The sequence below is a fragment of the Anarrhichthys ocellatus genome, unplaced genomic scaffold (assembly GCF_004355925.1).
Source record: "Anarrhichthys ocellatus isolate YVR2014 unplaced genomic scaffold, GSC_Weel_1.0 scaffold29, whole genome shotgun sequence".
Lineage (NCBI taxonomy): Eukaryota > Metazoa > Chordata > Actinopteri > Perciformes > Anarhichadidae > Anarrhichthys > Anarrhichthys ocellatus.
In genome coordinates this window covers 3562538-3576466 of record NW_022280059.1, presented here as the reverse complement: position 1 = coordinate 3576466, position 13929 = coordinate 3562538, and the positions used below count along the sequence as shown (strand labels likewise).

The window sequence follows — 13929 nt, the reverse complement described above, 5'->3', positions numbered from 1 at the left end:
AATAAACAATAGGTGGCAAGTCGGGAAACATGAGAGCTGGTGCAGACACAAAGGAGATGTGATCATGTGCACATCACCTTATAATGGAAATTGACCCACATTGGAAATAAAAACAATCCAAAATGTATTCAAATGTTTTCGAAACAGGAGAAAGGCTGAATAAAGTGTGAGAGGAGGGAGATGGAGGAATGTGGACGTAAACACATAAGAGAAAATATGATTCATTATATTTAATTCATTTTAATAACAGTGTAGTGTTGAGCAACTGAGAGTAATGTAAATACATAATTACAGGATGTAAAAGAGCCCGGCTACACAGTAAAAACCAAGTCCTGTCTGTGATGAGAAGATGCACAGTACACAGTATGTGTGTCCCAACCCAGCGGCTGCATCCCTCGCAGGACCCCGCCTTCGCGGTCCACGTCGGCCGCGTCCTTTGAGGACCGCGAGCGGTGTCCGAAATGAGATGGTCTGATCTACAGAGGACCTTCTATTACCCCCCCCCACCTTGCTGCTCCCCTGCCTATAATCCCTGCTCAGAAGGATTATATATATATAGATATATATATATCTATATATATATATATATATATATATATATATATATATATATATATATATCAACTCATCAATCAATTATCTTAACTACGTAATCCCTTGTAAGGTAATTTGTCACGGCTCATCATAAATTCAGGAGGAAGAGCAAAGGAAAGTCAAAGGAACACTGTTGTGCCATCAGAAACACAAGTGAATCAAAGCAAAGTTGTCAATATCTAAATGCTGTTGAGGCAATGACAAAGACAAAACTGCAAACAATGGAGAGATGATCAATACGTGGAATTGGAATCTATTGCTGAAGCAGCGGTTGGGTCAAAGACTTGAAGCTGGATTGAGATATTTGGATCTGACTCCTTTGAAGTCAGACCCACAGGAGATACAAAACAATCTGTCCAGTCAGTGTTTTCTCCTCAGAATTAAATATGGCATCTCAGACATCACCAGTTGTTTGCGTGCTGCAAAATGCGACCCGACGCAGTACATCCTGGTATTTGTGGCAAACTGTATTTGATATACTATGTATTAGGACATACTAGATATTTGTCTGGCATATTAATAGAATGGAGGTATGGTTATTGGAACACACATAAACCTTCACTAAACCACTGAACTGATCAGTGTTTAGGAAAGAAATGCAACACAAATGAGCTTTTATGTTGGTGGTTTGGGAGTTGACCAACAAATCCACTAAAAGAGGAGATGATGGTTTCCACATCTCTGCACTACTACATGCATGTGAGATCAAATAAACCCAAGTAAGTGTGCAAACAAATTAAAGCACATGATGACTCTCAAAATGCTGTGTGATTAATTACAGCGAGCATAACATCATTATGATCTACAATCGTAGCCAGTTTGGCTTTCAGTGTTCAATAGATCTGTTCTGTTATGAGACACTTTGCCCAACAACACACGTACCTGTTTGAAAACATGACAACAATTGTGTGAGCTTTGGAGCCCTAACAACCGACATGTGAGCTGCTGGTTTCCATCATTATTCACTGAGGTCCCTTTAATTCACTGTCACATGATACTTGGTCACATGACATGCCAGCTCACTACATGAGTGCATGTGAATCCCGGTGCAGTTGTTCACAACACTGCACACAACAGGCTATTTTAGCCCTTTTGTAAATTTCATTTTGTTAGTTTCAGGGCTTGTTGTAAATTGTAAAAAAGAAAATGATGCGTGTGTACTTAGTCTAAAACTGTTTATTCCACCATGCAAGACTGCTCATAATTCCGAGCAGCTGACATTTTCTCAAAATCAAAGAATTAACTTCCTCTTATTAAGTGTTTCCGCACCCTTGTCCAAGATTATTTATTACTTGAAATTTCAAGCTTCAAACTAAAAAAACTACTATTATGATATAATTTACAATCAGCAAAAAATACACTTTCTTTTAACAGAATATGGTTTTCAAGTGATTTTAACTCCTGTGCATCAAAACATTGTCTTTTCTGCTGCAAGTGGACACAGCAGTTGAGTGTGAACAGGACTTGTGGTGAGGCAGGCAGCTAAGAATGTGCTTCAGCAAACACAAAACGAAACAAAACGAAACAAAAAAGAGAGGTTTTCAGTCTCAACATAACCATTTGCACTGCACATGCTTTTATAATTAGATTTTTGCAGCTTTACTTTAACCGTCCAATTTTCAAGAGGTTTTTTTATGATAGTGAATTGAAAGTTTCTGCAACTTTACCACAGGTTGAAAATGGTGAGCATTCAGGAGGGTCAAAAGAAATCTTCTTAAATATCATTGTTAGTGCAGCTGAGGAGATGAGCTGAACTGCTTAAAACTGCCGAGAGGGCAGGTTGAGCTGTCCGTTTATATTCCGCTCTCTGAGTTCTTGTTATGATTTGACTGGCAAAACTCACTGAAAAATGAGTGACGAGGTAAAACGAAGGCATCTTTCGACCATGATGAAGTATATTCACAGGTGAGTGTCACCCCTTGACATACGGATGTTGAGATTAACACTTTATTTCAAATCACTGTGGCCAGCACAGCAGAGAACCATGTGTCACAGCTAATCAAACTTTCTTCAAGTGTCAAGACGCTCCACAGTTGCCAGCTGTCTCCATCATAAACTTGCGACTCATCTCATAGGCCAGGAAGAGGGCTCCGTTGGCAGGGAAGGTGCGTATCATGGTAGGAGTCAGGCCCGAGTACAGAGCAGTGATCCCTGTAGGACAAGAGAGAGTCAAGCAGATACACAGGTCATTCCCCATGGGTAGGTCAGGCCCCCAGCTTGGGCCAATTAGCAACATGATTCATCCACACTCTGCTTCACACTGAGACCAGCAGTGGTGCGTTCAGAGCCTTTCAAAGTCAAAAAACTTCAGCTCCACCGTTAAAACACTCAGGGCCTCTGTTTAAGTTTGCGGTACACAAGTTCACATTCAAATTCTGACATTTGATTGTAGTGTCCTCCCAGGCTCAATCATTGTGATTGTTAAGGGTAGCTTCATTTGTGACATGTCAACAAACATTTACAGTGTCAAGCTTTGGCAATTTTTGAATTATCATCGAATGTTAATGGTTAATAACATACTTATAAGAAGCAATTCTACAGTATTAGACCTGTTCCATACACTCTTAAGGCCAAGTTATTCCGTACACTTCCCCATCGTGCCAACAGATGTTGCAGATGGTGGGACATCTGGCTATGACTCATTCAGCATGCAGACAGAGATGAGATGTACAGTTGTATTCAATTAAAATCGCAGAACAGTTCACACTGTATCTTTTTCACACACTACGGTGTCTCTCTCTGTAGTTCACAGAGAGCCGTGGAATAGAAATATCCCTTCAGTGGCTGCTCTGTTGAGATGTTTTGTCGGCACGCCATAGGCCCATTAGCACCATCACCATGATTTGAGCACCACAGCATACAAGAACAATGCTTTACTGGTCTTTATCGTTGTTGTTTTTGCATCTTGTTTCGTGCTTAGCACCATCAAATCTCTATCTCAGTATGCTCTGCTGAAGTTATGCTGAGCATCCTTTACACTGTACATAATTATATTCATATATTACTAATTGACTACACTGGTGTTTTCATTGTTGTCAACATTAATAAGTCAGATCTGTGTCAATCTTACTTTTTGCTGATCAAATAACCATATCTCCTTCAGGGCTTATTTGGCTAATTTGAATAATACTGAATAATTGTGTCTTATTATGCACATCGACTGGCACCATGAGACAGTATAACTACAAACAAATACAGTCGTCCTTCCTGATGCCTGTCCCTCTCATCAAACAACTGCCTACAGGGGTTTATTCTGCCACCATAGACTGGAAGGTGAATACTGGATAACAGTGGCTGCAATACCACAATGTCTCACTGTATTTAAACACGACATGTTTGTTTTTTTTGCAGATGTATAAGTGAATGGTAGAAAACATACAAAACCAAAACAAATATTGTTGGAGCATTCCTCTCTTCAGAATTAACTTAAGGTGAGAAGTGTGTCTATGAAGATTTTGTACTGATTTGAAGGTCTAAACTGGTTTTGAACAACGTGAGAGAGTGAAGTCAATAGAGTAAGTGTGTGTTTGAGTCAGCACCGTTCTCTACTGAACCAGGGTTTTTCACAAAAAGCCAAATTATACAGTTGCTGTTCTTTAAACTATGATTATATGGTTGTGTGATGTAACCCTGTCAGTTGTGCTCCCATGTTGTCACAAATAAGGTCAGGAATGAAACATTTTAGAGGCATTTGAGAAGACAACAACAGGCAATATTTATCCTTTTTTTAGGTAAACTGTGCTGTTGAGAGCCATACACTCTCTGGGTGAATATTCATTTTAAAATGTATGTTCAAATCTTACCCTCATTACGTACGATACCCTTGAAGGTCTTCATGAAGCCCTCTTGCCTCCCAGCCAAAGAGTACACCTGGATCCTGGACTTCACACAGTCTATGGGATAGACCATCAACCACAGACAAGCTCCCCCAAATCCACCGCTGAACATGAGCGGAAGAACACCTGCAAAAACCAAAAAATATTGTGTGGGAGTGAATCACAGAAACAAGTGCAACATCCTAAACTGCAAAAAACACCTCATTAAAAATAATAACCATACCTATACTGTCCTTGTCTGTGCCCATGTACTGCGCAAATTTAGACCGACACAGTTCATAGGCCCCAAAAAAGCAGAAGTATCCTGGTATCTCCCTGACCATGGTGGATGTCAGTCCTTGGTAGAAACCCAGGGGGCCGTTTGTCTTCAACACTGTCTTCACGACGGTCCACACTGTGCTGAAGTCACATCACAAAACACAGTCAAAAATGTGTAGACTTAGTAGATGTTCTGCTCATTCCAGTGTTTTTCTTTTTGGTCACACTGACCTTCTCTGTCCACTTGCGATCTTGCCAGATGCTTCCATTTCGTGCATGGCCTGCATGCGACATTTCACCAGCTCGGTTGGACATATCGCCATGGAGGAGAAGATGGAGGCTAAAGACCCCGCCGATGCCTTCTGGATATCACTGATGAGCAATGAAAAGAAGTACAATCGAAGAAATAAACAATTAAATGTATTTAGTGCGCGTACAGGAAGACTGCCTACCTCAGTGTTTAGGATTACTCAGGACATTTCCATTCTTAAATTAATAGGAGGTCATCTGCTGAAGTCAGCTGACACACAGATGGCATACTTTATTATATTTTTAAGGAACATATTTTAGACATATTATACTACGACCTTTTTATGTTTTTTATGACTAGTAAAATATAGTATAATAGTATAACATGTTTTATGGTAAACTACACTACTCATTTTCTATAAAATACTTTACTATAACAATATTCTGACTTTCTAGGACATTTTCGTGTCATACTATACAATGACATTTTTCTGAGACGTTTCTGACATATTATACTATGACATTTTCACGGCATACTATACTGACATTTTTTATGATTTTTTTATTAACTACGGTACTAATTAGTTTTTTATGGCATATAATAATTTAAAATAGTTCCGACTTATTAAGAAATACTATCTACAAGAGATTGGGACTCTTTTATTACATTTTCTGACGGACTATACTATGACATTTTTATAACATTTCAAGACTTACTATACTATTAAATATTACAACATTTTAATTACTTTGTATGATGCTATATAATTATTTTTTATATTATTTGTTATGACATTATTTTATGACATTCTATACAATAACATTTTCATTAGTTTGTATGACATACCTTCCTATGACATTTCTTAGGACTTTTTACAGCGCTTTTATTTGTATGACTGAACTCTGATATTTTTTATGAAATAGTATACTTTGACAATTATTATCACATTTCTTTAGGTGAACCATACTATCCTATTTTTAGGATTTTTTCGAATGGCAATTGTTATGGCATACTATACGACTACATTAGTTTATGAAAGTTTTTATGACATACTTCACTATGACATTTGTACTCATCATTTTAATTACATTTTTAATGGCAGACTATACTGTGACATTTAATTACTTTTTACGACATACAATACTATGATATCTGTATGATTTTTAAAGCCGTGTTTAATGGCACACTTTACTCTAACATTTTCTAAGAAATTTGTTATGACATGGACATGGACATTTTAATATTTTTTTGTGATATTTGTTGTGGCACACTATACTATAACATGTTATCAGTTTTCATGAAATACTACACTATGACATGTTTTATGGCATAGTATCTTATTATATTTTAATCACTTTTTGTGACATACTATATGATGACATTTCTTATGACTTTTTATAACATGCAATACTATGACCTTTTATGTTTGTTTCACATGCTGTACTATGACTTTTTTATACTTGGTCATTTTTTATGACTTTGTTATGGTATACTATACTATGACGTTTTTATGACATAATACACGATGACGTTTTTATTTACTTTTTTACATACTATACAATTACATTTTTTATGACATGTTTTATCCCTTTTTATAACATATGACATTTTTTATGTTTTTTTTTTTACATACTATTACACTAATTTGTCCAGCTATGGAGCTTATCATAGATACTTGAATAAATACATGGAAACGTCAGTGTCAAACCTGAGATCAGCCCCTTTATCCATCCTGGACACAAAGCGGATAGCATCCTGGCAGAGACCATAACTCAAGAAGAGCACAGCGTTCTCACTGATGTTGGCTATGAGAGCTGGGGTCGCTCCTTTGTAGAGACCACTTAGTCCCACCTGCCTGTAGGTCGATGTGAAGCAGTGGATGAAGCCGCGGTACATGGTGGGGAATGTCTGCATCTTAACCTTTGTGGTGTCAAACGGCTGACCGCTCAGCACACAAGCTGTACCACCTGAGGAAGGATTTTAAGAGGCATCTATTTCAGATTCAATAAGAGAGATGCAACTGATGTCAGAGCAAAAGCGTCCAAAGCAGAGTCCAGGGAACAGTTTTAACACTTATTATGGTCATGTTTCTCTGACTAAATACACATATACCGTAGTACACAGAGTGGGTCTGATTTTGACTTCAGAAAAACATCAAGACAAGATAAAGATATTTGTCATCATTAATCAATTTATCAAGAAAGATCCTCAGTACTACTCTAATAATAATTATGTATGAAAATTAATTCAGAGACGGAACACTGCAGTCTTTCTTTGAAAAACTCTTTTACAAAAAGAATGTATAAAACGTGTTTAGCTTGTCAGTCAGTCAGACAAACTCACAGACAGAATAGAGAGACAGACCGAGATAATAGATCAGTAATCTGAATAGATCCATACTGTTAACTCACCCATTGCTCCAGCTAAGAAGTCGATGACTGCCTGGATTATGGGATGTGGAGGCATGATGATTCATATAAATTCTGTGAACCTGAAAATTGAAGCTATTTAAGTACCATGTCATCATCTCTTCACACACAAACACATTACAAACACTCAAAGTACTTGTACACTTTGCACTGATCGACTACAATATTAAACTACAAAAAGAACAATAAGGTCACAATATAGCCTATACTTATTTAAGAGACACAAGGGAGGGTAACATATATTTCTGTAAAGCAGATCCGGACGCATTCATGCTCACCTCTACACTCCCTGGTCTCTTAATGTTTGTTTGTCTCCCTCACAAACTCTGAAAAAGGTATAATGCACTACAGGCAAGTGTGCGCGTTGCACCAAAATAATCTAGACCAGGCTCGCGGGGACCCTACCATGGAACATGTCAATGAAATTTTGCCGAGTTTAAATTCATACTAAATTTCCGCATTCTTCGCAACGTCTTGTGAAATCCAATGACGGATTGCAACAAGTCGCTCCTGCCGTGCGTAAAGGAACGCACACGCGCACAATGTGTTGCGTCAAGCTATTCAGCGGAAGCCACAACAATACAGGAAACTATTTATTTAACACCAAAATTAATGTGTAATAATTATGCTCATAAGTGTTAAATCGATTAAAAAATAAGCTTATTTTATATCTTAACATTTTATTTGATAGCTGAATAAATGGAGAAAAAAAGCGCTCAGGTGATTAAAAAAAATAAAACGTGTCTGTTGGTGAGTTGTCAGTCTTTGTCACGCTGACCTAATACAAATAGAAATGCGGAAGAGATTAGATGGCTGTGTCTGGTTGTTATATTTCACAATTGCCACAAGATGTCGATAAAGTCCATAGTGGGCTGAGGACACCCAAACAGCTTCTGATCCAACAAACCACCGAGGAGCAGTACACTGACAGATGAAGACGGAAACTGTTTGGTTGCAAAATATTCTTATATCTTTTCTAACAACATGTCTGTGTTTTTATTAGGCTATACAGAGTTGGTATTGGTATAATCAGTATATATTTGTACATGTCTTATATATGCAGTACCCCTAATTTTGAGATTTGGTATTTGATTGTAGGTTTTTTAAACATTTTGATCCAAACGCAGTAATATAGGGAAAAGTAGGTCTAATGGATATGATCACTACTCTGTGGATTAAACGTGTACAATCCTTGTCTGAAGTCAAATACCGGTGGGGTGATAGAGAGAGAAACACGGTTGACATAGACGGATTTTTTTTCTTTTTTGGTGCCCAGATTATATGTTTACTAGACGAAAGAATGAAAACAAGGACGCTTTTTTTTCATCCAACACTTTCTATGCCATTCATTGGCGCTCTTCTGGTGTCAATCAAATGTGGGCGGTGTCAGCTGACAAATGATACTTCCAGTAAGTCCTCACATGCTGTACAACACAGAGAGTCAACAGGCTGTGCGGGGCGCACACGGAACATCACTACTACGGGACAACAAAAACAAAGCAGCGGGTCAACACATTGTGGACACTCAGACAACTTTTGTTTTTCACAGGAAAGGGATTTTTAGAAACATACTTTTTGTTATTGTTAACACAGAATTATTTTTTTTTTACCGGCTTGGGATGTGACTTTCAGTGTAGACTTGGCGCCCAGGCGGAGCACAGCATTCCCGGACAGATTTAACTTATTCGCACATTTCAAAGGCGAAGTTGCGACTTTTGAGGGGCGACAGGTTCGTCACACTTACATGACATTGTAACACTTGGCTCCGTCACCTCTCGACCATGGCGGAAGCGCCCCAGCAGCCACACCTGGTGGAAATCGACCCGGATTTCGAGCCCCTGTCGCGGCCCCGGTCGTGCACTTGGCCTTTGCCCCGGCCGGAGTTCATCAACCCGGGCGACTCCAACACGTCCTCGCCGGTGCCGTCCGTGAAGCAGGAGCCCACCGGCAACGAGTTCATCAACAACCTCAGCCTCCTGGAGGAGACCGAGGACTTCACGGAGCAGAAGCCTGTCATCCTGTGCTCCGACTTCCAGTGTCAGGAGAACTGCGTCCACCAGCAACCCCCACAGCAGCAACATCAGCAGCAGCAACATCAGCAGCAACATCAGCAGCAGCAGCAGCAGCACCCGAACCCGCAACTCCCGCATCAGCAGCAGCAGCAGCAGCAGGTGTCTCTGCTCTCCTCCCCCGTGGGCTCGTCGTCCTCGGCGGCCGCGGCCGCAGCTGCCGCCGCTGCCCAGAGGAAGAGCAGCTCCTCCCGGCGAAACGCATGGGGGAATATGTCATATGCAGACCTCATAACCAAAGCTATCGAAAGTTCTCCCGAGAACCGACTAACGCTGTCTCAGATTTACGACTGGATGGTGAAGAGTGTGCCTTATTTCAAGGACAAAGGTGACAGCAACAGCTCTGCGGGCTGGAAGGTACGTTTGTTTTCTCGTGTGGTTTACTTGTGTCCAGGAGAAGCAGTGTGCGAAGCAGTGTGGTTGTGTGTGTGTGTGCGTGTGTGTGAGCCCGATAAAGCAGTTCTCGTAGCCTGCAAAGTTTTTCCAGTTCTGGCTGTGGCGCGTAACAGTGGGTTCACACAGGGACTCAGTGCGTTGTGCTATGTTTTTATCTCCTGTGGAATCACTGTAATATCCCTCCAGTGGTGTCTTGCTTGTCTGTAGCGTTTAAAGCCAAGTTACTGTGACTAGGCTAATGTTTTCTGATCAGATCTGTTCATGTTTATCTCCATGACATATGGTTGTCACTGCAGGGAGTTTTGTTTATATTTGCATGGGGTGTTTATTTTTGTCTTTCCCCCACAAGTGTTTGTGCATTGACAGAAGAGCATGCATCAATATTTAAGTGTCTGCTACATTGTTTAGAATTTTCTCCCAGTCTGGTCTTATGAAACCATGCCCCCCCCCCCTCATTGTGACCCATCCAGTTCATGGCAATTCAGTAAACTGGGCAATTTGCTACCATGATCTTCGACAGTCATCTGACTTCTCCCTGCAGTATGTGATTTATATGAGTCTGCTGACTCAACAGGGTTTATTTTTCTTCTTCTCTCTCTCTCTCTCTCTCTCTCTCTCTCTCTCTCTCTCTCTCTCTCTTTGCCTTATTGCTTCCCTCAATGTGCTTGTCAAAAGTGCTGTGAGTTCTGGCATGGTGTGTTTGAGACAGCCCCCCTCTCTCTGCTGGTATTTTAAAACGTACGATAGATATTTAAGGCTAAATCAAAGTTGTTGTTTGTTTTTTCCCATATTAGAGTGTGCTCCTTGAATGAAGCTGCGTTTTGGACGTACATGTCGTGAGGAGATACCAGAAGCATTCATGTGTCCTGGAAGCCGTCCAAGACATTACACAAGAGGGGACTTAAAATTAGTGATGTGGTGTGGCAGGCCCTCCCACTGAACACTATTGAAGGCCGTAAACCTCCCTTTTGGAGACACATAGTTCTGACAATAAATTGATGACAGTCTACTCTCCCAGTGGGAAATCATATTGAGCCCGTAGTCACACATTGAGAGATTTATTGCGGCTTCCCTCTGTTATAGGCCGTCTGGGTTGCCAATGAAATATAAAGCAGTCGTGGAGTTTTTTTGTTTTGTTTTTAGTCTTCCCTTGTCACAGCAGTGCTGAGAGATGACACATTCATGTCAGGCACAAACACCTGCATTGTTATACACATAAAAAAAATCACATTCATAATTCAGTCACAACTTTCTTATTTTGCCATACACTGATTTTAACCATTAAAAAAAAAAAAAAAGAAGTTGACAAATCCAACAAATGCAGTTGCCTATACTCCATATTTCATCCATTTCACCGCAGTGTTTACAAAAAGACAGAAAGCTCATGTTGAGCTGTCAAACGTAGTCCTGTCAGTCAAATTATATGGGAGTGGAAAAACCCCTCCGGTGTGGTGGAACACGCACGGGCTAGTAAACAAAGCAGGTACCGGGGCAGATGATGTTGTGCAAGGAGGAAAAGCAACATTTCCCTCCACTTATTCATCACATACAGTACATTAGTACTTTGAAAGGTGCAGCATCTGTCCTACGCTATGGCTGTGTGTGTGTGTGTGTGTGTGTGTGTGTGTGTGTGTGTGTGTGTGTCCCATTCATGAACATCAATACAGGGTCGCTTGTATGAACCTGCCCTCCGTTTTGATTGAAAAGAGCAAAGACATCGTTGAGCAGTGAATAACACTCATCCCAAATACTTAATCCAAATGAAGAGGGGTGCATTCATGTGGGCGATGCATCCATGAGGACCAGTGGATACTTATCAGTCCGTTTGTGGAAGCTAACGTGGAAGAATCGATAGGCAGTGTGTGTGGTAAGGTGGCCCCTCAACGCACAAACACGCAGGTTATCATGTTATTGGGATGTTCTAGCGGAGTGTAGTTAAGACACGGGAGTCCAGCATCATTACATCCAATAGTAGATCATTTACATTTTGCAAAGCATGTGGCAGAGTCACAGTGCGAAAGACTCATTAATGTACCTAAATAAACAGAAGTCTCTCAGTGCTGTTCGCTCCATTTAACAGTTATTGTGTGCGAATGGCGGCTTGGAGAGGGGCGCTTAGCCACCGCCTGGGCTCGCTGCTTGTCCTGCCGTGTTGGGGGTGTAGACTGAGTAATACTGTGGGAAAGCAAAGTGCCATTCACTGCTGCGAGGGGAGTTATTCATGGAGCTCCCCTCGGTTCCACACAGGGGGGCTATCACACATTGTCCTTTCAGTGTGCGAGCTTACTTATGAGCCGCGGCCGGAGGGGAGCTGAGGGAAAATGACAATGTAAAATGGTAATTTTTGTGGCCAGCCATGTGATTTTTGTGTTGTGTTGTTTCTTGGCCCTCTGATGTAAATATGAATTCCCAAACAGTCAGATTCATTAATAGTATTTAACTCTGTGTTCCTCTCCATTCAATTTGACTATATATAGTCGACTGAGGCCCTGTGACTGATTGGAAACACGGAAATATGTAAATTGCGTGGCAGACCTCATGCGGAAGACGCCAGCTTTGCAAAGGGACTCTACACATTGAAACAAAAGCACTCAAAAACAATGATCACACGACCTTTACATTCGAACTCCGTTAACCTCCAAGAGAGAATGAAACAAGCAGACTTAAAACTGTACATGTTTTGTGGTTGGTGGAAATATCGGGTGGATGCGTTGGTTGGGTGTTAAGTCATAAGTGAAATTTGTGACGGCTTCTTGGACGGCGTGCTGTTGGACGGTGATCACGATGACATGCATCACAAGCCAAAGGCTTTGTTTCTCTTGGCACCGATGGCTGTTGGGCACCCTCGAACATTGATTGTAAATCACTTTCGGTTCAGTCTGTTTGAAGGTAACCAGGGATCATTTCTCTCTGTGGCTGATCTCTCTGAACAGATGGGGCTCTCATGAAGGGAACAGGCTGAAGCGCATGAAGTTTTCATTAATCTATGATTAAGGCTGTCTGCTCTGTAATTGTTGGAGGCCGAGCTTGTTTCTCAACGCCGCTGATCCTTCCACAGTCGGTCGTGTCTGAAGTGAGTCATGGCAGCCTCCACACTCCTCGGGCCGTCTGCGACAGTGTGAATTTCGAGGACAGTTGTGCCAGGTGGGACCAGCTTGGAGAAGCTCTGCGAGCGGACTGGACACTGGGCCTGGCACATGATGCCATCCAACGGGAAGAAGAACAGATGGCACAAATGATGTATCACCAAACCTCTCAGCAGAGCTGGTTATTTATTTTTTAATAATATCCTGTTCACGCTTTTTAAAATTTCACTCCATAAAATGTATGTACTTCAAGTATTACAAATAGTGTTTCAAGCTGCAGCACACACACACACACACACACACACACACACACATTTTTACAGTACAATATATGCAGTACGCACACAGCCGTGCCTGCCAAAAGTCTGTTCTTTCTTGTATTTCGCTACTATTGGTACGTCACCACAGGCTAAATATTTTGTTTTCAGCCAGTGGAGCTGGGTGGCTCGGGTGCTCTTTGATGTCAATATGGAGATCAATTCGGTCATAGGTTTCCTCTGTACACGGCGCTCTCTTGACCTGAAATTCCTCAACCTACGCTGGTAAACACTCCCACGGATCTCCAAACAAACTGCGCCGGAGCAGACAAACACGCAGGTACGAGCAGATCGTACAGCATGTGACCCCAGGGTCATTACCATGTAAATGCACCCATCGACTCCAATCCCCCTCAGTCCAACTGTAAACACTGTAGGCATCACCAAGAGGGGAGGCGCAGATAGATTGTGTAGTAGGTCGGGATTACAAGTGTGTGCGTGTGTGTGTGTGTGTGTGTGTGTGTGGAATACTGTGATTTGACTTCATAACGCATGGATCCCAGAGACGTGACTGGTTATTGATATTCAGAATGCAAGTTGTATTTTATTGATATCAGTGTGTTTTAAAAAATCCGGTAAACATTTATCTGTTGTCAATAATTTTTTCAATGTAAACGCATAACAAAAGCAAACAATCTTGATACGGATCTCTTAGATTTGTTAATATATATGTATATATATATATATATATATA

At 41.0% G+C, this 13929-nt stretch overlaps 2 protein-coding genes across 4 annotated transcripts in view; one reads left to right on the top strand and one right to left on the bottom strand.

Moving 5' to 3' along the window:
• Window positions 1-641: 641 nt before the first annotated feature.
• Window positions 642-7910, bottom strand: slc25a15a (solute carrier family 25 member 15a). Of its 3 annotated transcripts, none has more exons than XM_031863416.1 (7): window positions 7646-7910; window positions 7350-7429; window positions 6647-6905; window positions 4920-5060; window positions 4654-4829; window positions 4398-4556; window positions 642-2745 (listed from the first exon to the last, which is right to left on the bottom strand). In XM_031863416.1, exons 2-7 carry the CDS (start codon window positions 7402-7404, stop codon window positions 2612-2614), a joined length of 924 nt encoding a protein of 307 aa, XP_031719276.1. In that variant the 5' UTR covers window positions 7405-7429; window positions 7646-7910; the 3' UTR covers window positions 642-2611. The 3 variants fall into 3 exon arrangements, with proteins under 3 accessions (XP_031719276.1, XP_031719279.1, XP_031719278.1); XM_031863419.1 differs by having other exon boundaries at window positions 7773-7910; XM_031863418.1 differs by lacking the exon at window positions 7646-7910 and having other exon boundaries at window positions 7350-7609.
• An 877-nt stretch (window positions 7911-8787) lies between these two features.
• The window catches only part of foxo1a (forkhead box O1 a), a 25062-nt gene continuing 19920 nt past the window's right edge, over window positions 8788-13929 (top strand). The window contains exon 1 of the mRNA XM_031863563.1: window positions 8788-9793. Within this exon, the coding sequence (XP_031719423.1) occupies window positions 9149-9793 (645 nt within the window). The 5' untranslated portion in view covers window positions 8788-9148. The remainder of the gene's footprint in view (window positions 9794-13929) is intronic.